The sequence below is a fragment of the Tubulanus polymorphus genome, chromosome 4 (assembly GCF_964204645.1).
Source record: "Tubulanus polymorphus chromosome 4, tnTubPoly1.2, whole genome shotgun sequence".
Lineage (NCBI taxonomy): Eukaryota > Metazoa > Nemertea > Palaeonemertea > Tubulaniformes > Tubulanidae > Tubulanus > Tubulanus polymorphus.
In genome coordinates this window covers 26,408,699-26,436,601 of record NC_134028.1, presented here as the reverse complement: position 1 = coordinate 26,436,601, position 27,903 = coordinate 26,408,699, and the positions used below count along the sequence as shown (strand labels likewise).

General features: G+C 38.9%; 3 protein-coding genes across 3 annotated transcripts; 1 reads left to right on the top strand and 2 right to left on the bottom strand.

The window, feature by feature from the left end:
* Positions 1-726: 726 nt before the first annotated feature.
* Positions 727-20,205, bottom strand: LOC141903076 (protein singed-like). Its single transcript, XM_074790971.1, has 5 exons — positions 19,942-20,205; positions 17,697-18,600; positions 14,882-15,044; positions 9,951-10,249; positions 727-2,139 (listed from the first exon to the last, which is right to left on the bottom strand). The coding sequence occupies exons 2-5, from the start codon at positions 18,568-18,570 to the stop codon at positions 1,934-1,936; spliced, it is 1,542 nt and encodes a 513-aa protein (XP_074647072.1). The 5' UTR covers positions 18,571-18,600; positions 19,942-20,205; the 3' UTR covers positions 727-1,933.
* An 882-nt stretch (positions 20,206-21,087) lies between these two features.
* On the top strand, positions 21,088-21,760 carry LOC141903424 (histone H2A-like). Its single transcript, XM_074791539.1, has one exon. It carries the CDS (start codon positions 21,245-21,247, stop codon positions 21,647-21,649), a length of 405 nt encoding a protein of 134 aa, XP_074647640.1. The 5' UTR covers positions 21,088-21,244; the 3' UTR covers positions 21,650-21,760.
* Positions 21,761-22,537: 777 nt separating this feature from the next.
* LOC141903769 (dynein regulatory complex subunit 3-like) lies at positions 22,538-27,798 on the bottom strand. Its single transcript, XM_074792062.1, has 11 exons — positions 27,645-27,798; positions 27,117-27,283; positions 26,602-26,718; positions 26,353-26,519; positions 25,772-25,918; positions 25,173-25,292; positions 24,876-24,977; positions 24,564-24,749; positions 24,009-24,140; positions 23,375-23,569; positions 22,538-22,894 (listed from the first exon to the last, which is right to left on the bottom strand). The coding sequence occupies exons 2-11, from the start codon at positions 27,274-27,276 to the stop codon at positions 22,649-22,651; spliced, it is 1,572 nt and encodes a 523-aa protein (XP_074648163.1). The 5' UTR covers positions 27,277-27,283; positions 27,645-27,798; the 3' UTR covers positions 22,538-22,648.
* Positions 27,799-27,903: the final 105 nt, after the last annotated feature.

Sequence of the window (27,903 nt, the reverse complement as noted above, 5' to 3'; positions counted from 1 at the left end):
AACTCTACAGTGATATTTGATTGACACTGTTAGGAATTGGTGTCAGGTTGAGGGCAGGTACATTGTGAAATTATGACTAATCAAGTTTGAATAATGAAACATCTGCGTTATTGATATGGTAAAGAGTAATACATCGTTTCACCACCCTATTATTATACCTGCACAATAGATTTATGAGAAATCATTTTTTTTCCAAACGATTTCCAACAAAACTAGCTTCACCTTCATTCCATATGTGACCTCAGCACACATTTCATGTGACTGATTTCAAAATCGCGCCCAACCTAAAAACTATGACGGTTCCATTATCTCTGAAACAATATCTAGTCATCATTGAACATTAAAAATATCTTGATTCAGAATTCAGTGAATAATTATTTTATCACGGACAAATTATTGAGCATAAAATCATGAGTAGTTAAGAAACAACATCATATTTCGAGTTGAAGATATAATGGGAAATCGTCAGCATATTCACTACTAAAGTCGACTACAACTCCGTAAGTCACGAGGAATAAACTTCCATCAGCAAATCACTGACGGAAAGTATTCAATACATAACCGGGACCTCACTATAAACTATCACATATTTTCAAGTATCGTCAAGTCTTGACTTCATAACTTCGGCACTTCAAAATGCTTGATTGAATAAACAATTGTGCTTCTAGTCGATATCAACTCCCGTCCTAACGTTACATAAAACCAAAACCTAAAAGCTTTAGTTGATTTTCTTCAGCACCTGCTTATTTTTTTTTTCATTTTTTGAATGATGAAAATGGGATAAATGAAAAAACCGACTGCACCCCCCTCTCTCATCATCCGTACAGCAGACACAGTCCTCATCTTGAATAACTATGAATACAAAACCGGTTTGATTGTTACAATGTATTATAGATTATTACGAATGCTTTTTGCACAAGACGTGTGTGTGTGTCTGTGTGTGTGTCGTACAGAAAATATATGTAAATCACAAATATTGCCTCAAGGTAAAAATTGTTTCATACGCAACGCGAAGCGCTACATGTGTGTCTATATTATATCAATGTTATTCGAGTCTATGTCTAATATATGAAAAATTGACAAACATTCACCATGATTCAGGTTTTCATATACCGTACTAGTGAACCTGCCTAGACAAGGGACTGTCTAACCTGCCTAGACACGGGACTGTCTAACCTTCCTAGACACGGGACTGTCTAACCTGCCTAGACACGGGACTGTCTAACCTTCCTAGACAAGGGACTGTCTAATCTGCCTAGACAAGGGACTGTCTAACCTGCCTAGACAAGGGATTGTCTAACCTTCCTAGATGAGGGACTGTCTAATCTGCCTAGGCAAGGGACTGTCTAATCTGCCTAGGCAAGGGACTGTCTAACTTCATTGATGTAAAAACCGTTAATCAGAAGAATAACTATAAAATCTATATAGATTAAGTTTCAACTAATCTATACAATTTCTATAGTTTTTCTTTTAATTGTTATTTTTTCATACAAGTTTTCAAAACAAGTCACATATGATAATAATAGTAATAATAATAATAATAGTAATATCACAATTCCACAGTCTATCATTACACAACAAACAGTTCTCTTTTTTTCAGAATTCCCGGGGCTATGCGCAGTCATGGCTTTGTAGACCATCTGCAGCCAATCTTAGAACTTAAGACTAATCTCCAAAATCCAGTTGCACAGTTGCGAGTTAACTATGATTTAAGATTAGTTCATCTTCGAGTTAAATCTTGACTCACAACTGCAGAGATCCAGTTCCACAGTCGTGAGGTCAGCGTTAACTCTCTGTTAAAATAAAATTCATTTTTTTCGATGTTTTAACTCCGAGTCAAATTGTCGAACTGGGGCCAAATTTACGACCACTGCACGAAGTCACGACTGCACAACTGGACCTAGTTTTTTCTCCACATTGCCGGTCGTGTTGATTAAAACTCCCATAACGTATTGTTAGCGATCTGTTTCCCGCAGGCGTTGAATATTCCATTCTGTTCACCGCGTATATAACAACCATTCGGCGCTTTGATCGAGAATTTACTGAGTTGATGGAATTCGAATATAAACGGTAATGGTTCGGTTCCATCTGCGTTGATTGAGCCGTCCTCACTCACTGTTAAATACTTCCCATCAACTCCTGAAATTATAAAACGAAAAAATATATATCAATGTTTTGAAATAGTGAATTTCAACGTTGGGCGCCACGCTCGAATTCATGGGTTCGAATCTAGAGTTACGCAATGATCGCACAATTTTTTTCTCTGATTTGATTCGGGCCTGATCCGGGCCAATTCATCCCTACACGATCGCAGCTATCGCTGATTTTATCGATGAACCCCGGGGCTGAAGCTATTGTTATCCATTGCCTCAAGTGAACATTCATATTGAACAGAAATATCACTGTTTTAAGATATTGGCTCATAGAGAATTGCACCATTTAGCTAAGTTGCGTAAGGTCCCAGGTTTGAATCTAGGGTTAGGGTATTGGTGGTATTATTGTACATGAAAACTAAAGCTATCGTAAATATCCAGAGCCACAGGGCAACTCATATGTAAAGTGTTTCTTCAAGTACTGGTATCGACAACTAGATTTTCCCAATATTTCAGCCATAGAATGATTGAGAGGTGACTACCAGGTATTGTTCATGAAGTATGAACCAGTATGCAAATTTTCCATAACTCCTCACACACACACACAGAGAAGTTGCCAATTTCAACTTCCTTCTCTCTCCATGCAATTAAACCCTTCCAGGCCTGACCTTCCCAAAAGTGCTGGAGATAATTTGAACATCTTAGAAAATTCTGCCCAGTGGATTGTATACTGGGTATAGCACCGTAGCGCATCTACGTTGTGGTGCGGTGTATCATTAGTAACAAGTATTTTACAATGTCTGACACATGCTGCCATCTACCACTAAAAACTAATAACATCAATACACCGCGATGCCATGTACTAGCAAAGTCTATGACTGATTTATAGATTTGTAGACACACTGAAAGGGTTAAGCGGAGAAATTTTTCACCAACCGCCCCCCCCTTTGATCGATGGCCCTTAAGCAAATAAAGGCAAGAATAATTGTCTATGCACATCATGTACAAAATTGATAATACATCGCTTGTTTGTTTTATGGACCAACCCTAATTGAATTTTTGACCCCACCATCGGCAAATGTCACCAGACTTTCATACGACGGAAAATGAACATTTGGTTTGAAGAGCAGCCAAATGTAAATGATGTGTTTTGTGAGATTTGCACAGATTGTGGAGCCACGATTATTAAGTGTTCCACTGGGTAAACGTACTTCATACTAATGAAATACACTTCCCTAATGTGTAGTTATTTTAATGGAATTCTCTCAACATTAAATCCGCGTTCTAAATGTCATGTGTCTTTTTCCGGTGATTTTGAGAGAGAAACTATTTCTACAGAGACAACTGTGATTTATCAGTGAAATACTGTTTGGTGACAGACTATTAACACAGTCACCATTTCTGAAGGTAGCTATTATTCTATCAAGTCGGATCTGTTGACCTCTAGAATGATATCTCAGTTGGATGGTACAGTAGACTCCGCTCGAGTCTGATCTTTTGACTTGAGAGTGATATCTGAGTTGGATGATACAGTAGACTCCGCTCAAGTCGGATCTGTTGACCTCTAGAATGATATCTCAGTTGGATGGTACAGTAGACTCCGCTCGAGTCTGATCTTTTGACTTGAGAGTGATATCTGAGTTGGATGGTACAGTAGACTCCGCTCAAGTCAGATCTATTGACTTGAGAGTGATATCTTAGTTGGATGGTACAGTAGACTCCGCTCGAGTCTGATCTTTTGACTTGAGAGTGATATCTGAGTTGGATGGTACAGTAGACTCCGCTCAAGTCAGATCTATTGACTTGAGAGTGATATCTTAGTTGGATGGTACAGTAGACTCCGCTCGAGTTGGATCTTTTTGATTTGAGAGTGATATCTGAGTTGGATGGTACAGTAGACTCAGCTCGAGTTGGATCTTTTTGATTTGAGAGTGATATCTGAGTTGGTTGGTATACAATTAATCTGAGTTAAACAGTTATCTCCAGACTTATGCAACAAGTTGTAAATCTACAGTTACGTTCATTGTAACTGTATGTCTGACAATTAATCAAATTCTACTAACAGTGAATAATTCAGTATTTGTTGATACTGAACAACTGATTGTAGCAAATGATCAAATATTCATTGAGTAAGAAATACAATCCTTGAACATTCACAATCAGTCCAAACATCGCTAGCAATATGTGTTAAAAGACAACTTCAAAGGAACTGGTTTTAACTATCAAGTCGGTGATGACTCTTCTTGTTCAATTCTACATTTTTCAAAAACTTTTCTGGAATTGAACATCAGAATTGTGAAAAAGACAAGTATTTCTTCGAAAAATTGCTCTTTCACGAACAGGTTTACTAACTATTCACCATGAAGTCGATTAAGTCAATAAAGTCTGATAGTAATTCTCGTCCAACTCAAAGAGACTGACTATGAAATGATAAAAGATCTTAAAATAGGGATTGACCCTGTTATTTATCTAATTGGTAGATTTGTTGTCCCTTACAAACCCACCACACCTGTCGGAAGCCAGAAATCAAAGTACAGTGTAATCAGCGGTTATAATTACTGACTTTTTTGATTGAATTGAAATACATAATTGGAAATTTTGTTCTGGTTCATTCAAACAATCTTGAACGTGTTTCTCTCTTAAGACATCAGGTCCTTATAGACACACATTGCTAGAAATCTAGTCTTTATGAATACGTTGATAGATAGCACTCGACCACACCTTCACACCTTCACTGAAAATGAGTCCACGGCTGATTTCCTTTTGTATCAAAAACTATATTTTACTCTTCATCTTCCCTATTTTCATATAGAATTTGTCCCAGACATGTTTAAATCTATAAATGAATTGGATATTCAACTTTCATTCAGACTGTATGAACCACACCCTAGACTGCTGCTATATACTATACAGTGAACATTGATTGAGTGTTGGGTGGAACAGAAATCTAATATATACCACGAATGAATGAAATTTCGACCAAATCGGTTAAACATCTTATCAGAGACTAGAGATATTTTTCTACTCATGATGATATCATTTTCCAGTGGTAGCACGCTGTGGTTGGGGTGAGGTAGTTTCCAGCGGTAGCACGCTGTGGTTGGGGTGAGGTAGTTTCCAGCGGTAGCACGCTGTGGTTGGGGTGAGGTAGTTTCCAGCGGTAGCACGCTGTGGTTGGGTTGAGGTAGTTTCCAGCGGTAGCACGCTGTGGTTGGGGTGAGGTAGTTTCCAGCGGTAGCACGCTGTGGTTGGGGTGAGGTAGTTTCCAGCGGTAGCACGCTGTGGTTGGGTTGAGGTAGTTTCCAGCGGTAGCACGCTGTGGTTGGGGTGAGGTAGTTTCCGGCGGTAGCAAGCTGTGGTTGGGGTGAGGTAGTTTCCAGAGGTAGCACGCTGTGTCTGGGGTGAGGTAGTTTCCAGCGGTAGCACGCTGTGGTTGGGGTGAGGTAGTTTCCAGCGGTAGCACGCTGTGGTTGGGGTGAGGTAGTTTCCAGCGGTAGCACGCTGTGGTTGGGGTGAGGTAGTTTCCAGCGGTAGCACGCTGTGGTTGGGGTGAGGTAGTTTCCAGTGGTAGCACGCTGTGGTTGGGGTGAGGTAGTTTCCAGCGGTAGCACGCTGTGGTTGGGGTGAGGTAGTTTCCAGCGGTAGCACGCTGTGGTTGGGGTGAGGTAGTTTCCAGCGGTAGCACGCTGTGGTTGGGGTGAGGTAGTTTCCAGCGGTAGCACGCTGTGGTTGGGGTGAGGTAGTTTCCAGCGGTAGCACGCTGTGGTTGGGGTGAGGTAGTTTCCAGCGGTAGCACGCTGTGGTTGGGGTGAGGTAGTTTCCAGCGGTAGCACACAGGTCGGGTGAGGTTGGGAAGGTATCGGATTGAACCTGTACAGCGCGTATAATGATGCGTGGTCAGACACTACATCACTAACCATCATCGTCTAACAAGAATTGATGATTCTCTGAATACCGAGAAATGCATTTATTCACATTTCCACCGATTACTAAACCGAGTGCAGCTGAATAGAACTAGAAATATAACCATCACATCTGTGAGTTAGAGAATAACGAGAACAGTCAGTTACATTAGATTCCCATACAGATCATTTCAATAAAAAGACAACATTCCCCATAGACACAATAATCATGGATCAGGATTTGAAAGGTTTGTGTAATATAATTAATTGACAGCTAGAGCTGAGTGTTTTATGACAAGCTTTTTTTAGGGGTCTCCTTTCCATTATATGATATGCCCTATTTTCTGGTTGCACCCCTCAATAAGTCAGACCCTATAGATCTTAGTCCACAGGTCCTTTCAGAAAAGAGGTGGCTGATCCGTAGTTACCCCTGATGACAAACACCTTCAGATTTGAAGCATTCCTTAATTTATAGTGGATATTATGAGCTTTTAATCGACCTAACGACCGACCGACTATGAGTAGATTCCTGTAATGGCCACTTCCCCATATGCAATCGAGTCAACGATTTGTAAACAATAAAACCATGTTCATTATTTCTCGGCCTGTGTTCAGTTCACTGGCCAGTGTTAATCAGTCTGACCTACAACTGACCTTCTTCTATTGATGACCATATATGGTGAAATATCCATACAAATTATGAAATTATCTATTTATATGTTTTCAACAATTAAATCTGGAGTTTTCCAGGATAACTCCGGGTCCTAACTGTACTGATTTAGGCGTAGTCTACCATACACTAAGTAGAAAAACATCTCTCATTGCCCATTTCTCAAACCAGAAAGAGTTTTAATTGAGTTTTGAGCATTTTTCTCAAATTTAAGGAGTTTCAAGTAAGCATTTCCCATTTTGATGGAGTTTTTAAGGAATCGAGGAGTCGTAGGACCCTGAGTTATCATTGAACGCTATCAGTTTCTAAATCTTGTAGACAGAAGGAGACAAAGGTAGTAAAAACTGCTTTTCATTATATTCAAGCGAGCAACCGTGATGACAGACATGTCTATTGTGTTAGTCACCAGTAGGATGTGACAGACACTGTAATGTCTGAGCGAGGAATCAGTTGGGTCTATCTGTTCTATAAACTGATCAAATCCGATCCCCCCACCCCACTGGTGGCGGTGGTGATACTAGATCTGTTATAGTAAATTCCTGACTCAATGTGAATCATCAGACAGTAACTCAAGGCATTATTTCACATCGTAGATATTATCTCTTCTCTCCCTCAATATTCTTACCCAACGATCTTTCTGCGAATGAAAAGCCTGAATTTTTTATAGTAGTCAGATTCTTTATGTGAGAGATGGCTGACGCAGCTGTAGTCACACACACACACACTGATCGGGAGCCCGTGACAGATTGCAGCCAATTCAACGGGACACAGCAGCAAAACAGATAATTGATTAAGGGCTGATGTTACACGCATACATAGCCGTAGTCTCGTAGTCGACATAGGTCAAAAATGGGTGAGACCATAAGAGAATGTAGCCCCGAGTGGTTACTGTAGCGGACAGTCGACAACGACGCTGCCTCTAGAGACAGTGATGACCAGAATGACACATACAGAATGAGACATGAGGTCATGTGTACTACAAGTAACGCGGCGTTCGTGGCATGTTGGAAGCGGTATTTCCCCGCCAACAATCAGCGGGTCATCTATTTGTTTTTGCTTTGATAAAATGTTATAGTCTTGCGTCAAAATGTCTAAGCATAATGTCAAATATCGCAGGTTTCATTGATTAATTTAGGTCACAAGTCTCAAGGGTTTCTAAGGGGCTTTTTCAAAGATAGAGTTTTCCCGTCAACTGAAAGTGATAACAGAATGTAAACCTAGATGACAAAAGGCGACAAGTATGAATATTGGCACACGGCGTAGTCAGAAATAGAAACCACGATATCAGGGGACGATAAAAAAAAACTGACGCGAAAGTTTATTGATGCCTTGAGAAATAACGTTATATCGCTTAATATTGTCGACAATGAAAAACTCAACAACAGGAAAAATGACCAAATATGTAACCACAAATCAACTGTGTTTGTGGCACATAGCACCGCTGTGAACACTGGTCCCACATCTAGATTTCACTAGCCACATTTTAGTGGAAAGTATATCAACAATTCAATCGATTAGATGAATATGGATTCATGTATTCAGTGCATGGTGTAGTCAGACATAGGAACCGCGCAACCTCAGGGATGATAGAGACAAAGCTGAATTTTTTAGTAATCGGACGAATCACTTCAAACATCCCACATCAGTTTATATACTGTATAACTAGCAGCCAATCATTATAGATATTTGAGACGTGATTGAGTCACTTAGACTCGACTCAACTATTATCAGCTGCCCGTGATTTCATTTACAATGAAAACTATTTGTTTTTTTTTGCCGGAGTTGAACAAATAGACTCTCGAGATGTGCGCCGGTGAGTCAGAAGAATCCTGCTGTCTATAAGACTAGTCTTAATTAGCTTACAGGCGTATATCTTTTTATAGCAAATATAACCCAAGTTCTCGGAGAAAGTAGACTAAATATTAGCGCGAAATATATTTATTCGCCTCGAGCAAAAAAACATGGACTTTGTAGGGAAAACTCTATTGAAGTTGAACCATTACTGACAATAGAGCGTAACATAGGATGAAATACGTGACCAGGGTGGCCGTGTTACGCATATAGGACAAGCTGTATAACCACTGACCAAGAGGACTAGTTCTATTGGCTAGCACGCTTGCTTTCTACATACAAGACCCGGGTTCGATCCCCGGCGCGTAATTTCACTGTCATTTCTCTTAATCGTTACAGCCGCCTCTATTTCAATTGCTTTTCAATCTCAACATGTTTCCCTGAGTTTTAGCTTTTTTTTACAAAATGCTCTTGATTTTCCCCTGATTTTCAGGTTAGTGGCCATCCTGAGTTGTACCATTTGCATAAATAGCGCCTGTAGGCCTACTAATATAAAACTAACACGTATAATTACTGTGACTGAGGTAGTTTTAACCCGAGGTTCACTAGGGAATTAGAATTGAATTCGGCTCAAAGCTGGCTGTTGATTGGTAATGTGGTTGCTATGAAATTCGCTACTTAAGTTAATAGACGTTTCCTTTTTTTTATAAGTAGAAGTGCGCCGTGTTTTTTTCACTGATCAGCTTATTACAGATCGATAGGTCTGAACACGCCGTGCGTTCGACAATGTTTGGTGGAATAAATGAAGAAAAATCAATCAATTTTCTATAATGGAAATAACTGATCAATTCACGTGAACTGATGTATAATATAAACCTGTACACACTACTAACTGACGAACCATTTAGCTTAAAAACTCGTTCAGCACATTCCTGAACTTTTTTCCATTTTTTCATGAGATAAAGGCAGAGTCTATGATGTTTTACATGAGATCACTGAGTAAGATTGTAATTTAAGATTTACCAGGGTGGCTTTTTCTATTTGATTTGCTTTTTCCCAGACCATTCCCTGATTTGAATTGCTACGAATCCAATCATTTAACACAGTCAAATATGTAAAACATATATGGAACTTTACAAAAAGAAAATTCCATGACTCTTCTCTGATTTCCGTGGAAGTGGCGCAACTCTGTTTCCTAAAATCCATATCCAGCCTTGTTCTAAGGGGGCACTATTACATAGTGTCAGTCAAGGAGTGAAGTCCTGTCTTGAGGGCAGAAAATCTTAAGATTTTACGGATAAAAATTCCCACAATAATTCAACCAAAGATGTAAAGTTTTTGCATAAATTGCCATCTGGATAAAAACGGGGTTGAAATTTAATTTGAGATCAGGGATGGTTTTGATTGAAGATGTTTATTTGTAGATCTGTGTTGATACTACGTCGATGTTGTAATCAGTACTGATGTTTTATTAGAGTAGTAATCGGTACTCACCTGCCAGACTATATTTACCAGCATCGATGTGTTTTAAATGTAGAATATCATGAACGGAGCGATTACATTCTAGACGAGGCTGACCGGGAGCTTTAAACCCGACATAGCCGTAATCGCACTTCAACACGAGTAACGGACGATTTACTAAACTGATGAAGAATCGTTCTTTATCGGTCGGCGCCGGGCTCACCGCGTACAGGTGACCGTTCATCTTAGCCGTTACGTAACTACCGTTCGACGCTTTCAAACTGATGGCTCCGTCGTCGAACCATTCAAACTCAAACAGTGAATTCTCATTCCTGAAAATAATACACAAATATCTTCTTTTATCGATGAAGTAATAACTGAGTATATTATAGTATACTTCTTATCTCTAGGCAACATATTGCCCGATCACACCAATGAAACTTTAAACCCAGTTATGATATATTCAGGACCATGCTCCAATACTCTCTGATTATAGCCACGGTCACATGGAGACGGCACGGTTCAGGCCACAAGCGGGGCCTGGTCCCACCATATGGTCATGCCTAATTTATAATTATAATTTAGGCCCGTGCTGGGTTCACACGGACGCCCGATGTACCCGGGCCAAAATTATAACGTATGATTCAGGCCTGTTTTATATATCTAACAATCATCCCATACGTTCTGGTGATTTATATGAAACTGTTGTCATGGTAATTGCAGCATTTATGAAGTGATGGCTAGAGTAACGATGTAGTTAAACGATATTTGGGTGGAGTCTAACAACACCGTCTACAAGAATCCATTATACAGCATCATAACAATTACTATTACAATTACTGAGCATGATCAGGACCCAGTTGTTTATTTGTCTGACTCAAAACAAGTCAAGTTTAGAAAATGAAATTGAACTACTTGACTCCGAGTGGAACTCAGTGAAACCAGGCAATGTTTAACTCTAAAACTTAACTTCAGTTCATTTCCAATGTTATCAAAAAATCCAATAGTATCATTTAGACTGTTTAAGGAGCCTCAGTACTCAGTGATATAATCTGACATTAACAACATTAAGTTATCGATAAAACTGCGGAAACAATCACTGATTAGGTCTACTGATACTGGCGAGAACTGATTAACAGTATAGCCAATAAATCTAGCAGAAACAACTGATTATTTTCAGTTCACCGGGAAACGTTAAATTTATCGCAGCTTAATTAACGTCTATAGACCCTTATCATCGAATAACAGTCTACGAGTTGCTAGGGACGGTGAGGTTTGATTGACAACCGGCACCGAGCCCCGGCGAGTCAAGAGGTACTTTTTAAACCGATGGCGCTCTTTATTAAACGGAGACTTGTAATTATTAATTCCCCTGAAGGCTGTAAATTCCATGCATAGCGAAGTATGGTTAAATGATTGCTGGAGGTAATTTGACACAAATTCACCGACACTCTCTCATATATCTCAGTGGTATTTGATCTCCTGTGACTATTCCCAGGAGAGAGAGTTGATCGCGGATTCTAAAATGCCAGTTCCACTGAAATTGAGACTTATATAATGTTTATCAAACGTCGTTAGATCGTTGGAGCCAAGTTGATATCAAGACTGGTCTTAAGCTGTTAGATCGTCTATAGAACTGTATGGTAAAAGATGGTCTGAGACTAGAGAACCAACACGACCCAATTGGGCCCAACATATCAATGTTCTGTACTAGGATAGATACTGATGAAACTCACTCAACTGTAGAACTAGGGGCAGTTACACGTCAGCAATGATTACCTTCAAAAAGACAACGTTTTCTTTCACATTGTATAAAGCTGTAAGAAAGACATTGCCGCACAGTGAAGAAGTGCCGAAATATCAGAAGATGGCGCCACATACATGTAAATGATATCATCTCGGGAAATGCATAAGCCTAAGCATCATCTTTTTGAAGGAATTGTCGCTCGTGGTCTTAATGCTGCGTTAAGATGTTCGATGATATTGAATCTACTCGAGGTTACGTTCAAATAGTGTGTCGTAAAATGGATGTCATCGTAGTAAATCTTAACATTCTAGCTACCGATAATATTAACCACATGATGAGAAATGCCGCGGAAAAGCGTTTGATCCTTTAATCTCGATGTAAGATGATTCACAGCTCGGAGTGAAGAAATCTTCTCAGTGTCATGTGCGATGAAACAACGAAGACAGCAGACCAGACAGCAGACGCTTGCAGTGTTTTATAAACCCAGACAGACGTAACAGTAACAACAGCAGCAGCAGATTCTTTCCGGCATATATATTCCCAGTACTGACTCTGCTGTAGATAAATCAATGCTTGCAATACTGAAAATTCCTCAACATAAATTGCCTAAATCTAAAAGTGCGGATCTAGGATTCTTCGAAGGACCTGACTGAAAATTGGAATGGGCACTCAATTTGAAAATGGCACATTTCAGGGCTGCGTGCAAGAAAATTGGTGTGGGTTTGTGGGCGCCTTCTCAAAGAAAATCAGGACAAAAAGGGGCTTTTCTGGCCCTCATCATGCCCACTTGGATTCACTTTTTGTCTTTTTAAGATTTTCTTTGCAAAAAAAATTCTAGACTTTTAGCAGGGCACATTATTCAAATATTGAAGGTGTGGACTAGTCCACCCCCCCTAAATCCAACCTTACTAAATGATATTTCCCCTTGAATTCTTTAAATAGCCAGGAGACCGGTATAAAATTGACGTTGATATAACCGTTGAAAAAAGTTTAAAAAGAATTCCTTCAGTTAAAAGTATGAATTATTCAATTGTATTTTCATATATATATATATATATATATATATATATATATATATATATATATATATATATATATATATATATATATATATATATATATATATATATAGAGAGAGAGAGAGAGAGAGAGTCATTCAACATAGCTGAATAATTCAACATTAAACGTAGTACTTTTTCAACATCAAATAACTCCAATACATTCATGCATTACTCGCTGACACGTATCAATTTCAATACAGAATTATGAAGGAGTATGTGCATATCTATAAGTAGCCGTTATAATAAACTACGCAATTAATTTTTCAAGGTTTTCGATGCCACAAAAAATGTGTTCACTTCGAGTGCATCAAATCATCCCTATAACAGTCGGTAAAGTGATGTATGTAACAAAATGTGTTTTTTGTTTGTTTTTACAACGAAACCAATAATGGACAACATAAAATACGGATATGCTTTACCTGCCATCAGTACTGTTTAAACGATGATCGCGAGTTTGAAATAAAGATTGAAACAATAAAAAACTCAATAAAACTGAAATAAGTAATAGTTTTCAGGCATGGATTCAGAACCGTAAGTATAAGGGGGGTGCGACCCTCACGAAAATTGCGTGCCCTTTTTACATATCATTATCACTCAGAAACTGCTCCAAACAGCAGTAAATTTTCAAAATATTCCGGGTGAGGACCTTGTTTGTCATGGGTAATGCCTTTTTATAAATATTGCTACCCCAGTGGCCACTGGATCTGCCCCTGGTTTAAGCCGGGGCCCGAGTCTTGCCCAGCTGCAGTTCGTTTGAATGACACGTAACTGGAATCCATGAGTTCAAAATTGTTCAAAATAAAAATGAGGATATTTTTTTAAATAATTTTTGTTATCCCAGTCAGTTACCCAAATACGGAAGTGTCTGGTGAATAGAAGGAAGTGTCTGATGATGATTGTGTAAACAGTTAACAGGATATTATAAATGTGACATATAACAATATCTATCCATCAACATCTCCTCATCTGTCATAAACAGTAGTAAATAAATGTAACCCACAATCGAAAGAAAAACTTCATACGAGCATCCAGGCATCCAGGTCGTATTAACTGTATTGCCCAATACGGTCTTTAATATCAGGTGCCCATATTAAGCTGCATTCACACTGATATGACTTGGCCCGGGCCTAACTGACCCCCTTCACCTAGAGCATGTGGGTTTACATTTTTGTGGGTACAGGAAACGTCCTTATTTCACAAGCCCAAATCTTTCTTGGAATACTGAAAAGCTTTAACCCTGGAAACACACCCGTAACTCTAGTTTCTTTCAATTGTGAGTTTTCATTTTTTTCATTCTTTTCTTAATAAGTTCTCCTTAAATTCGGATCACGTGGAATATTAAACAAGTATATGGCGCAAACAGACACTGGTATCGAGAGACGAATGTGTGTATAAGAACAATACTGAACACAGAAACATCAGTCCTTAGATTGAATATAGTAAAGAAGTTTTTAGAATGATAGAGAAAAAAGAGAGTCATAGCAACAGAATCTAACTTTCACAGAACATTGATATAACATACGAGAGGTCCAGCCCTAAACACTTTAAACTGTATAGTATAGTAAGATACACCGTAAACTGCACTTGACACAGAATAGATTGCCTCAGATTTCTGCATGCCACACCTGACAAAATGACAAAATTGTCCTTTCTTCCAGGCAATATTCATCTGATGACAAACCATCATTGTAAAATTTGATTGAGGTCCCAAGATATCCGAGGCAAACAATGTCATTAGTGCTCAACAAAACAGTGGCCATCTAGGAACGTAATTACAACATATCTCCGATATTCATTCATACCCAGTCATTTTCTGGAATATATTCTCCAAGTTTTCACTTGCTTTCGCGCCTAAACTGTAAACATACATCGCATATATCAATTACCCTAGCTTTAGTATTATCAGGGTTCACACATATTGGGGAATTCTGAAATTTCCTAATATTTTTCCGACCCTTGACATAAAGTTCTCTCATTGAAGATATCCTCAGTGAGGGCCGTTTCTTTTCAAGAGGTTCCTCGAGCCACTCGTCATTAGTAAGAACAACAAGGCACCTGTTCAAATTCCCAGACTATTCCCTGAATATTTAAGAAAAGGGTCAGAACGCCTTGATAGTTCATCATTCTGTCTTAACAAATTCTAATTTCAATTTTACCTTTTATCGGCAATAGCTTGAATTCCGCTGGCTTCGGCTAAAGTCCAATAGTTTCCATCACTGCAACGGAATCTCCATTTATTTGACGCTTTATCGAATTCCATCTGGAATGTTTCAGTGTCACTGACTTCTTCTTCCAGTTGATTAGCAGTTACATCAACACCTACAATAGCAATAATATTGATCAGTTTTAGAATTGACAAACCACAGTTAACAATGGATCTCACTCAAACTCCGAAATTAACATGCGTTAGTTCCCATTGTATTTGGCATATGCTGTATTTAAGGGCCAATAAGTTAAATCTTGTCAGTTTGATGCTGGCTTGGACCGGGCCAGTTTCACCAGTGAGATCGTTACCGTAGGGTAAAAGAATGTAAAAAACTCGATTCCTCAATTCATTCATCATTGACCTGTATACCGGTGGTTTCAGCAAGATTTTAGAGCAAAACTATAAATTTCTGTTAACAGCATTTCTGATCGTTATCAAGTTGAACCCATTCAGAAAATTGGTCACAAATATTTGAAGTCGCAGTACCGAATAATTCACCGGAAATGTCAGTCCGAAAAAATAACCTGTGGAATGTTGTTTGTCTGGTTAATGATAATAGTTGGCTTACAAACAGATATATTAACACTAATGTCTATTATACATATGTCAATAAAAATATAATACATTCTTATTTCCTTCTCTGTCATAGGCACCAAAAACCCAGCACGTTTTATCAGTAGAATTTGATTAACATGGTTTTGAATTTTATATCAAGGCACTGGATTGAGCAAACAAGGAAATTGAATATGGAGCAGTTGGAGCTGGAGGCAGTTCAAATTCTAGGGTGAAAGAGAAATTATATTTTTCCTATTTCAATGTGGCTACACATTTTATGCGTTTTGGCCAAAGAGAAACTTGAATATAGTCCTTCGGGGATAGGACACAGACAAGAGGTCCTGGCTAATGGAATCAGATGGCACAGACTGAGATAGCTGGGATATCTTAGTACAAAGCCTGGTAGCATACCAAAGACTGGACACCCCAGGCCTAATGTCTCACTGTGGGATGAAGAGCCTGAAGGCACATCCTGGACTCAGAGTTAGCCTATTGAGTTTCAGAACTTTGGACTCAGTGCCGATATTTATGACACTTTCACTAAGAGAACAGCAGGGTTTCTGCAGAATAATTAACAGTTTGGGTATTGGGTAGTGTTGTTGTTGTTTAGTTACCACAGTTTACAACACATATATAATTATCATATTTAAAACCCCTGAACAATAGACTGTAACAAATACATAGATGTTATGTAATGTTTTTGATTGGTGAAATCTGAATAGGTTCAAACATTATTTGATGACTGGAAAGCCAGAAATTAGTGACACCTCCTTGAGAGGAGGGGGTCTAATAGCTTCACTAACCAGCCACAAAAACAAGAACCTTTAGGAGGGTGTTGACTATTGGTATCAGGTGTGACTAGATTGTTCATTTAATCAGTCTATACTCCTGGTCATTTTCTGATAACCAATAAACGCTATTTGTCCACAAAATGTCAAATAGATTGAGATATGAATATCATTAGAAATATAGATATAAATGGTTAATTATGTCTCAGAGAGTATGATTGTTAATTGTATATTGTCGTTAATTGGTTTGTGCTATGAATTGATTAACAATGAATGCATACAATGAGACATTCCACAGGTCTGAGTAGAATTCACACAATGTCCAATTTACATACAGGCGAAAGAATGAACCAATTTTCCGAGCTGTTGCAAATCAGCCGGGTGCCTTCTAAGAACGCTTTCACTGCTAAAATTATTCATAGCAAATATATGGACATTTAAAAATCCGACTTAAATGTTGTCCGTGGTAAGATTGATCAACATTTTTGAGGTCATGTTGGAAACATCGACAATTCCGAATTTGAAGTACTTCATTCAACGTTTTGAATACAAATCGAATCATGTTGCAGTCAACTGAATGATGACACATGATTAATCAGTATTTGTTATAACCACACGATCAAACACAGATCAACAGTCGATCTCAGCATTTCCAATTGAAACCTATCCTACTGTGGTTTTAACTGCAATTCTACGAGACGCACCCAGGTTTAGCTGTCTCAGAACACAACCCCATTCAACACTTTGGGAGGCGGTGAATGGTAGTATCAAGCAGGGAGGTGGGACCTCCCTGTATCAACTAAGATTACTGGTCCATACAAACCTCTTGGAGGCAAAGTTTCTACTCAGACTGCAGATTCATTTGGACAACTGTGAGACCTTGCAGTAAAACTGAGTTTCTATTCAGATTGCTGGTTCATTTACAACTGTAACTCAGGCCACTGGTCGATTCAACACTCAGAGGCAGAGTTTCTATTCAGACTGCTGGTTAATTTGAACATTTACAGCTCTTTGCAGCAGAGTTTCGCGAAACTGACTCATCTTCAGTGTAAAAATACAAATAGTCAACAAAAAAAGTCTATAAAAATTGCAAAGAAAAGAAGAAACAGACGGATGTTCCATACTTCAAAGAAGTTGCACAAACTTTAAAAAAAAGTGTTACATGCAGGGTGAATCTAGAAAAATCAGAAGGCCGGGAGAAAAGAAAGGGCATTTCTTAGATAAAGCAGCCAAGTCAAATTTGGTGTGGCCTTGGTTTTAGATATTTTAAAGAAATACATCTGTAAGGTCGCGATTTCTAAGAGGATGAGCGTCAAATTCATAGGTTTTGCTCCGTCTTGCCAAAAAGGGCCACATCAATGACAATAGGAAGACAGGGATCCGCAGAGAAATCATCCCCTAAATCTACATCTCATACAGTACCTTGTTTAATGGAGACTCTCTTGTTATTATGAGCTGTAATCGTCACTTGCGGATGACTGTCTTCGATTGTGAATAATTCATCTTTCGTAATAGTTTTCTTGCGTCCTTTCAAACCGCCCATACCGCTCGCCGCTGACAAGTACATACCGCTACGATCCTTCAACGCGAAACTACCGTAAACTCCGGCGCTCGGCTTCAACTCCAGCGTGAAATACGTATCGTCGCTCGGTACGCTCACCAGCTTACCGCTCATGTGTAAATACCGGTCGTCGCAGGCGCGTAACGCGTAGCCGCCATCTTTAAACTCGAGCGTAATCAGAGAATCGTCGCCCCACGGAATAACGCGCGAGCACTGGATCTCGTCGGTGTCGCGCGCGAAATGCGCGTACCGTTTACGATTGACGTTGCGTAGATTGACCTGCGGATGCGACGCCAATCGCGGCATCCAATAATCCGGCGTTTTACTCTTGCAGTAAAGAGCGTCGTCGTTTCCCGATAGATAACAGTCGTATTTCATACTCTTGAACGACCATCCGCGACCGCCGCTTTTAGATTCGTATTGTAACATGAATTTAGCGTCGGCGTCGTCTTTCTCGTCTAAATCGCAGCGTACGTTTCCGTTTTTATCGGCCGCCAGGTATTTACCCTGGTAACTCTTGATGTAGACGACATCTCCGTCCGAGCCCGACCCGTACTCCAGAGTCCAAACTTGCTTCTTGCGAAAAGTGGTCGCGGACGCGTTTACTTTAAATCCGAATGCCTCGGCCGTCAGGTATTTGCCTTGAGAATTTAGAAATCCCAATTTCCACTGCGTATTCTCACTGTTCGCGCTACTTCCATTCATGTGACCAAAACTCGTTCCATTTGAAGCCATGACGCTGGCTACAATTTATATACTCCTCTTCTGAAATGAAAGTACAACCCAAATTAGTCAGTAACCTGTCTGTGGTTTAGTTTCACGATCGGATATTTTCACAAACCACATCGGCCATGGTTGGTATTTAAGCTCATTCCATTATAAAAAGCTTACCACCAACGGTAAGGTAACTAACTAAACCCAATAAGTCTATGTGTCTTTAAAATTATCTAAATTGCCCCATTAAAACCCTTTCAGTATATCTACACCACAGTACGATGTATCAATTGGTGATGGATTTTGCTAGTACACCACAGCACAGTCTATCAATTGGTGATGGATTTTGCTAGTACACCACAGCACAGTCTATCAATTGGTGATGGATTATGCTAGTACACCACAGCACAGTCTATCAATTGGTGATGGATTATGCTAGTACACCACAGTACAGATTATCAATTGGTGGTGGACTTTGCTGGTACACCGCAGTACGATGTATCAATCAGTGAATGATTTTGCTAGTACACCACAGTACAGAGTATCAATTGGTGATGGACTTTGCTGGTACACCGCAGTACGATGTATCAATCAGTGAATGATTTTGCTAGTACACCACAGTGTGGTGTGTTGATGTTCTTAGTCATTAGTTTCTTTATAGAAATGACAACACCTCAAGCATCAGCCAAGGATGGAAAGTTCTTGAATAAATGAATATATATTTCAAGCAAGGTGCGGTCTTGGGTGGCCAAGATCCTAATCTTTAAATTGATTATTGGGATTGGTCTTAATTTCAATAAAACAGTCCATGATTCTTTCCTTGAGCTATACTCCTACATAAATTTCGTGGCCGTGACCACGTGTGTGCACATTCAAAATTGAGTGAGGGATATACTATTTTGAGAAGGGCTAACAATCGGTGGCAGCACCGTACGGTGCAAAAGGTGGCCGTGGTTCGGGTGGGTATGATTTAATTAAAAACACATGTTACTTAAATTCATAACTATATAAATGGTAAAATAAGCCAACCAGTTACAAAGAATGATTTCATATACTACTGAAATAATCAAACTCGACAACCAAGATGCGAACCATATTTGTAATTAAATTATAGGCCTAACAGTGCATCAGTCATGTAGCTTCCGTGTATCACAATACAATAAACCAGACAGTCAATATTATGCAATTGCAGGCTATTCAATGATTTCAATAACTTAATATGTAAATTATATATGGTTGTCAATTTTTTTTCTCCATTTCGAAGCTCAAGCCGCATCATTCTGACAATTTTATATCCATATATGGTCATTGTATCCGTCGATTAAATGAAACCAATTTCTACGACAATCAATTAATTTACATTCAATAAGTATAAGTCATGTGTATACTCACCTTCTAAAAAAAACTAAAAACTCGCTTTCATGTAAACCTTCGATCAAGATTAAATTCACTACCCAATGTTCGTGGATTCTGCGCTCGGAAAATGTTCGCCGGTTGACACACACTGATCACACACAAAGAGAGCTAGGCAACTGACGGGAGAGAGCGTTTATGATGCTCACAGCTCGCGGTATACAATGTACACTGAGTCGGCGCTAGCGTCATCCGTTCCCCACCTCTCCGTGAGTCACCACGCGTCAGTCTGTGACTACGTATTATAGGCGCTCTGTACGGAATAAAAACGAGTTAGATGGAATTTCCTGACTAGGGGGTCTTATTGTCGCCTAAACTAGGTTATTTTATTCGAATTGAACAAAGCCCGGAATTGGGTGAGGTCATTGCGAAGAGGAAGAAGATTGTATTTCTGGACGAAACCGTCAAACCATGGACTATCAAACTCATTTTAGGGTATGAAATTCAAACCTAATGATACATTGATCGAGGGCCTGAATCAAAAACGGTATCATATTTCAACCCTTTTATCAAATAAGACTATCCTCGATGATGGACCGTCACACGTACGTTCGCGGACTAGTACCTTTATCCGGCTTCGCCCAGTGGCAGCGCGCAATCTTTTCATAGAAATCCGTAAATAATCTTACTCGTAATGCCGTATATGTATGACTACAAGATGATGTATTGTATATTATTTTGATGGAAATAAAATTAACTCCAGTCAATGAAAAATAAGTAACCGTTTCAGTAGAAATATCTGGGTTGTTTTTATAAAAGGCCGAACCCTGTGCAAATTCGTGTAATTTCAAAACGAATACAATACAATGACTTATACCTAAATGTAAAATCCTACGAAGAGGCCACTAACTGTGCCGCCGCCGGCCCGGGGCCAGTTTTATAGACTGGTATTTTCGGCTAACTCAATTCATTTACCAGTCTATAAAACTGGGCGCAGGTATATATTTAATGTCTCGTGGTGGAATCTTCCTGATTAAAACATCTTGAGTCCGGCGTTTCTGCGGATCGCCCGAATTAGAGTATAACCGAGTGGTGCTGCCACCTAACTTTGATTCAGAAGGGATTCGATTCGTAGTGCCTATTCACAGGAAGTGCTCTGATATATTGCCGACTGCGGTGTACTTCTCGATGCCTATTGGCTATAGGTCATCCAGCTCGCCGCTCATTGGATGAACCGTATAAATTTGGCGCGTAATACGGTATATCAGGTGACCTTTGTACACTTTTGGCATAGCTACTTCAGACGTCGTTGTATCAAGTGTTGCCCGTACGAATCATCATCATGAGCGGTAGAGGAAAAGGAGGAAAGGCGAAAGGAAAGTCCAAGACCCGTTCTAGCAAAGCTGGACTACAATTCCCTGTCGGTCGTATTCATCGTCTGTTGAAGAAGGGAAACTATGCTGAGCGAGTTGGTGGTGGTGCCCCGGTGTATTTGGCCGCTGTAATGGAATATCTGGGCGCTGAAGTTTTAGAGTTAGCCGGTAACGCTGCCCGCGATAACAAGAAGACAAGAATCACGCCAAGACATCTTCAGTTGGCTGTCCGAAATGACGAGGAATTGAACAAACTTCTGGCTGGTGTTACCATCGCTCAGGGCGGTGTATTGCCGAACATTCAAGCCGTCTTGCTGCCCAAGAAGTCTGGAGGTTCCGGTGGAAAGAAGAGTTCGCAGTCTCAAGAATACTAATCCCAGGGATTGTACTGAATTCCCCACCCGTTGTCAAACGGCCCTTTTCAGGGCCAAACAAATTTCCATTAAAAGAGCCAGCAGTATGTTTGCTCCTCGCTATTTAGTGTGCCTATGCCATAGTAGTGTGCTAATGTCTATTTATTAATTGATGAGACCTGTTTTTCTGGGATATTTTGCTTACTTTTTGGGGTACATACCTCATTTATGTCTTAACAGAATGCCAAAAATCGCGGACAACAACTGAATATCCGATATATTTCCAGTTCTGTACCAATTAGATGGATTGGCAAAAAGACTCCTTAAGTCCAGTTGAATGAGAGAGAAAATCCTCCATTTTGTGAAATTTCTTGGATTTGAACATTGTTACCATGCCTACGCCACCCTGATTTAGTTGTTGAGACCCCACAAGAAAAATAACTTCATTTTGTAGGCATGGTGACAATGTAAAAATTAGATAGATTAGTCTTAATATGTATTGTAGTTTGTGGCGGGAAACTTAACCCGGGGGTTAACTCAATTAATTTTCCTCGAGTCAGCCCGGTTACGAGTCAAATTGACATGGTCATTATGCTAGTGCCCTAGCTCGGGTCATTTGCTATACGGCAGTAGGCCAATATTATACTGGAATAGTTAGCCACAACAAAGCAGTCTTGGAGGTCAGGTCTGTCAGTTCACTTGATCAAAGGCGACCCTAAACAGTTCCAATTTAATTTTATTTCTTGAGTCAAATATTGTCTTAAAAGCTTGTCTCTTGGGACTGCAATGACACAATCCTAGGGTGGAGGTGTGGGAACAAGAATGACTGACCGTTGTACTTTCTGGGAACAAAATAAATCTAATAAATCACCTTTGAAATAAAACAATGGACTTTTTTATTATCACATTTTTATAGATTGGACGGATGATAAAGATTTATATTCAGTTTCACAAATACAGAGCTATAAGACGATTAATATTCACAGGTGTTACTTTCCAATTACCGGGTAGATCCTGTGTTTAATATGCGGAACCCTGAAGATCGAAAGAGTCTATTTCATCGCGTAAATGATCGGTAAGATTGCAGATTTCTAAACCACGAGCGCGACTTCGTGATATTTCATTACTGAGGTTTTCGTCAATGATATTCTGCGACCATTGTTTAATGCGTGTGACCAGTTCGTCCTCTCGATTATCAATTTTCAGAAGATGAACGTCGTGAGATGCTGTGACTGCGTTTACTATCGTATCTTTATCGACAAATAACTGAAACAACGCAATAGAATTTCATTAGAAGATAGAATAAGACTAGAAGGGGGAAAAGGGGAGTGGATCTACTGTAAACATATGAAATAAGATTTTTAATCCTGATTTCTCAGAAACCGGATCAATTTCGAACGTCCCAAATGATCCAACAGGTTCTACTGTAGATGCGGAAACAGATTGTATCAAATGAGGACTGTCTGAGGTACAGACGGCAAATTGAAACCGCCAGGGTCCGATCTAAGCACTTGCCCGAGACAAGTATATTATCATATGGGCAAGTAGATTATCATTATCACTTGTCCTCCGGGCTAGTGCAATTTTATGTCACAAAGCTTTTGGCCAATCGATACAACAGTTGGACCGCTTGTGTAGGGCAAGTAGATTTTTGAGGGGGCAAGTAAAATTTCAGATATGCTTGCCCCCGGGCAAGTGGTTCTTATTCCTTAGATCGGACAACCCGCATTTTCATGTTTTACTTACCATTCTGAGGTCTTCAGATATTTCCTCTTCCAATTCATTCTTGACGACTTTTTCCAAGACGACGATCGCCAGTTCTAATAGTCGTTCGTGGTGAATGTTTTCAAGTTCACGACATTGTGAAATTTGACCTTGAACATTCTCGATGAAGTTTGTAACCATTTCTTGCATGTTACGCTCAAAATCTTTATTCGTATCCTTTAAACAAACAATAGAAAATATTTCTTGCATTCACCAAAGATACTCGAATAAGGTCATACAATAATACCCTGAGTGATTGGAGAAATTTCTTGGTTTATCATATTAAGATTTATACATTTCTCAAGATATTTTTTTGCAAAAGTCATTAAAATTCCCTGAGTTTTCCCTGACTTTTTTGAAATTTTTCTGAATCCCTGAGTTTTCAAGATTTTCAGGTTGGAAGCCACCCTGAATGTGAATGGGAAGAAGGGCATCCGTCCCAAGCATTTGTTGCATGCATATAGCAAGAATACGAATGGAGGGATGAAAATAAAGATTCTGAGTACATTTAATTTCAAAATCTCTAGGGATATACTTTAGTAGTGCATGGTTGAGTCCATCTCCGGATGCGCCATTGTAATTTTGATTTAAAAGCATGACCCACAACTACATTTACCTCTAACTGATCGGCCAACTGTACGTCTAATTCCAACAGTTCTCTGTGAATTTCTTTAACTTCGTCGAGATATTCGGCAATTTTCTTATCGATCATCTGTTGATCGTTCAGGTGATGAAACTCTTGAAATAACTGAAAAATTCGGAGACAAAAATCTAATGAATTACTACAACATCATTCAATTCGTCAGTCCTGGATCCACTAACACTAAACTACAGTATTGTACATGATACTGAGATTCTTAGTGATGTTACACACTGCACTGAAATCTACTAGAAAAAAAAAACTCCACTTAGGCTAAAAAAAATTGATACCTTGTTTCTCCGCTCTGCTGAGCTTAAATGTTGACCCGGCCGGCCGCCTATCTACCCTATACATTACTTTTTTTAAAATCGTGATCAATTTTACCATAACAGACCCGGCCGCTATAGAAATGAACTGTTTATAAATTTTATCAAATTTTACAAAAATGACCCGACCGCTGCGGAGAAACAAAATATCATTTTTGTTTAGCCTTATATGCCGGTTTTTACGGTACTAAATAATTAAACGCACCAATTTTTTGTTCGTCATAAATTTGTCGATAATGTTCATTCCTTCAGTTTTGTTTTTAGTTTTAGCCTCGTAGCAACTGTCTTGATACTGCTGATATTCTGAGATACGTTTTTCGTGCTCTTCCAAACCAAATTCGAATATCTGCTGACAAATCGCTATGAATTTCTCCTTATAAGTAATCAGTGAGTTAAGGTTTAAGTTGACTAGGGGATACTCGATTTGGTTAGATATGTCCGCCAGAATCTTAAATAAAATTCCCTAGAAAACATCATGAAAACGTATTTGAAATTCAAAAGGATATGATAGAAGCATTTCATCGACTCCTGGCATCGTGTTTAGTTTCTGTCCCTCTGCGTCCTCCGCAAATAAACTATCAAACAAGTACGGTCCATTCAAATATTCCACATACGCCGCCTGAAAAATACAAATAAGTACATGTACTAGTTCCCAGTTCTGCAGGTTTTCGGTTAAGCATCAAACACAACCAAAATCTGTGAAACTTGGTTCTGGTTTATTGCAGACCAATGTTTAAACTTGAACCAAGTTTAAGTAAGATTGAGGTTCGTTGTAGACCAACATTTCAACTCAGACCAAGTAAGATTAAGTTACCTTATGTAAAACAACTTCCTCTTCTTTCAACTTCAGTTCTTCCAGTTTTCTTTCGGCCGCGTTTTCATCGTGAATTAACTCTTCAATAGCAATTTGATATTTCTCGTATCCCGCCATTTTCTGTTAAAAAAAAATTTTCGAGTTTCTAATGCCCAAAGATATTTATGAATCATTAAAATGGTTTATAGAAATTTATGTGATAAGTTACTACTAGAAAAATGTTCAATATATCATCGCTTCGACGAGAAGATACACAATATCCGTGTATGATGATGATGAGAGAAATCTGACGATAACGAAGCCAAGATTGAAAAATTCTATATCAGAATGATTGTATTTGAGGAGCGACGTTTCGGCTAACAACTGTTAGCCATCATCAGGCGTACTGGTGATGATGATGGCTAACAGTTGTTAGCCGAAACGTCGCTCCTCAAATATAATCATTCTGATATAGAATTTTTCAATCTTGGCTTCGTTATCGTCAGATTTCTCTCATCATCATCGCTTAGTATCATGGATTAAGTTTGGCTCACACTGTTCCGTTCAAAAGCAAGTTTTTACTGTAAATGAATTCTGGTATTTTGCTTGAAATTTCTTACCGAATTCTCATCGACAAGTCTGTAATCTAGGTATTCCAACCACGGAATGTGTGCCACTGTATAGATCTTATATTCTGGTAAATCACAGATTGGATTACCAGCTAAATTCAGCGTCTTCAAATTCTTGAAAGCTCTCAGAGACACAAGCTGAAACAGAAGCAAAATTATTTTAGATTTCAAATGCTTCATTGTCCGGGTTTCTTTCAGATCAGAGAATCTATAATTCCCAGATTTTCTCGTACTCTGATTAACCCTGATTAAAGTATAAGTTATCTTCAGTAGGGCTGTTCCTTATTAAGAGGTTCCTCGTGCTTCACAAATCACAAGCAAAAACAACAAGACACCGTGATTCAAATTCCCTTCTACTTTTCAAGAAAGGAGTCCGAATTCCCTGATTTTCCCTGCAGAGAAATATTCATCCGGAATTCCTCGATTTACAGTAATCTATAAGAACCATAAGGTCAGTTTCTCGAAAGTTGCTCATAGATTACCACATGGTATTTATTCACAGTTAACTCTAACCAACTTATGAGCAATTGCCCCCCCCCCTCATAGCCAGGTCAAATGCAGAGATATCTTACATTTTCCAACTCTTTGAGTTCGTTGTTGCCAAGCGATAGAATCTGAAGACATTTTAATTCGGAGAGGTTCTCAACTTTGCTGATTCTGTTATTGAACAACGTCAGGTCCTCGAGACGAGTGAGTTTATCAAATCCTTCCAGTGATTCGATATTATTGAACGACAAATCTAAACGACAGATTCCATTAAACATGAAGAACATTTAAAAAATCGAGAAAAAAAAACAAAACTTTAGTCAAAGGATAATTACCTAACCAAACTAAATTGACAAGTTTATCAAGTCCTTCAATTTTCTCAATGATATTGTTGTCAAGTTGTAGTTTAGTCAGATTGGTGAAACACCATAGATTATCAATCTTCAGGATATCTGAAAAATTGAATACGTTGAGTACGAGAAATATCAGTAAATTTTTACAGTTACATTTAAACAGTAGTCAGTAACCTAACTGTTTTAGTTTCACGATCGGATATTTTCACAAACCACATGAATGGTATAAGCTCATCCGATTATAAAAAGCTTACCACCAATGATTAGGTAACTAACTAATTTAAACAGCTACACTTTGTCAACTGTGAATTCCCCTCTAAGGGATGCGCTGCTGATCTTGGTCAAGACAATTTAGCAGAGAATCTATTGGTACCGTGAGAAGAGGCAAGCACAGTCTATTTAACACGGGCTGCCTGGTCTGGCTGTTTAACACATTATTTTGGCCCGTCATAGCTTTGTAAACTATTGAAATATATTTGACTTATATTAACGCTTACTTTTGAAATCTAATCTCAAAGAAGTGACGTCTGTAAAATCGATTCCTTCAGATTTAGCGATGCGTCCAGCTTCATCTTTAGGACCTTGTTCTTCGACTGCTTTCTGTAGCATATCTTCATCAATAACTGATGGTTCAACTGTATCGTATAATCGACTCATTATTCACCTGCAACAGATTAACAGCAATTTTTATTTAATTAACAGCGATTTAACCTGCAACAGCAAATAGATAATCAAGTAAAACAGCGATACGATAAATGAATAAGGCAATAGCCCTATATCTCTGATAGAAATTTATCTTATCTTGACAACTAGTCAGCCAACCGACTCCGAGGGGATTGGTCCCCTGTGTTACACACAGACTAGCGCCTAACATTTATTTCTCTCTCCCATTTTCCAGACTTACACACAGTCGCACAGACTCCACCAGACAACAATTACAAAGCAAAGCCAAAGGAAATTAAGCCTCGAAAAAATATAAAACTGTCTTCTAAATTATTAATTATTGTTTTAGTAAATAAAGTTACCGTTCCGAGCGTCTGTGAAATGGCTAAGATGAGATAAATCCAACAAAAACTTCAAATCCAGTTGAATCTTGCTATTCTCGATGTACTAAACGATGACAAAACCATGAAACGGTGCAAAAAATTGACTTAAATTCTAAAACATGGGCGCCGCCATTTTGTAAACGTTGCTATAGCAACGGGTAAAGCTACGATCACATAAATCTTATTCATGATTTTAATTTCTTCAAAAAATATAAATGAATAAGAATAATGTATGATT

What these genes read in the sequence shown, in the direction of transcription:
- LOC141903076 (XM_074790971.1), bottom strand. Translation starts at nt 18,570, where the DNA reads ATGGCTTCAAATGGAACGAGTTTTGGTCACATGAATGGAAGTAGCGCG. An exon ending in GAGAGTCTCCATTAAACAAG is followed by an intron (nt 15,045 to 17,696) that starts GTACTGTATGAG and finishes TTGCTATTGTAG; the next exon opens with GTGTTGATGTAACTGCTAAT. An exon ending in CAAGCTATTGCCGATAAAAG is followed by an intron (nt 10,250 to 14,881) that starts GTAAAATTGAAA and finishes TATTATTTTCAG; the next exon opens with GAATGAGAATTCACTGTTTG.
- LOC141903424 (XM_074791539.1), top strand. Translation starts at nt 21,245, where the DNA reads ATGAGCGGTAGAGGAAAAGGAGGAAAGGCGAAAGGAAAGTCCAAGACC.
- LOC141903769 (XM_074792062.1), bottom strand. Translation starts at nt 27,276, where the DNA reads ATGAGTCGATTATACGATACAGTTGAACCATCAGTTATTGATGAAGAT. An exon ending in TGTCAATTTAGTTTGGTTAG is followed by an intron (nt 26,520 to 26,601) that starts GTAATTATCCTT and finishes TCTGTCGTTTAG; the next exon opens with ATTTGTCGTTCAATAATATC. An exon ending in TTATGACGAACAAAAAATTG is followed by an intron (nt 24,141 to 24,563) that starts GTGCGTTTAATT and finishes CGAATTTTTCAG; the next exon opens with TTATTTCAAGAGTTTCATCA.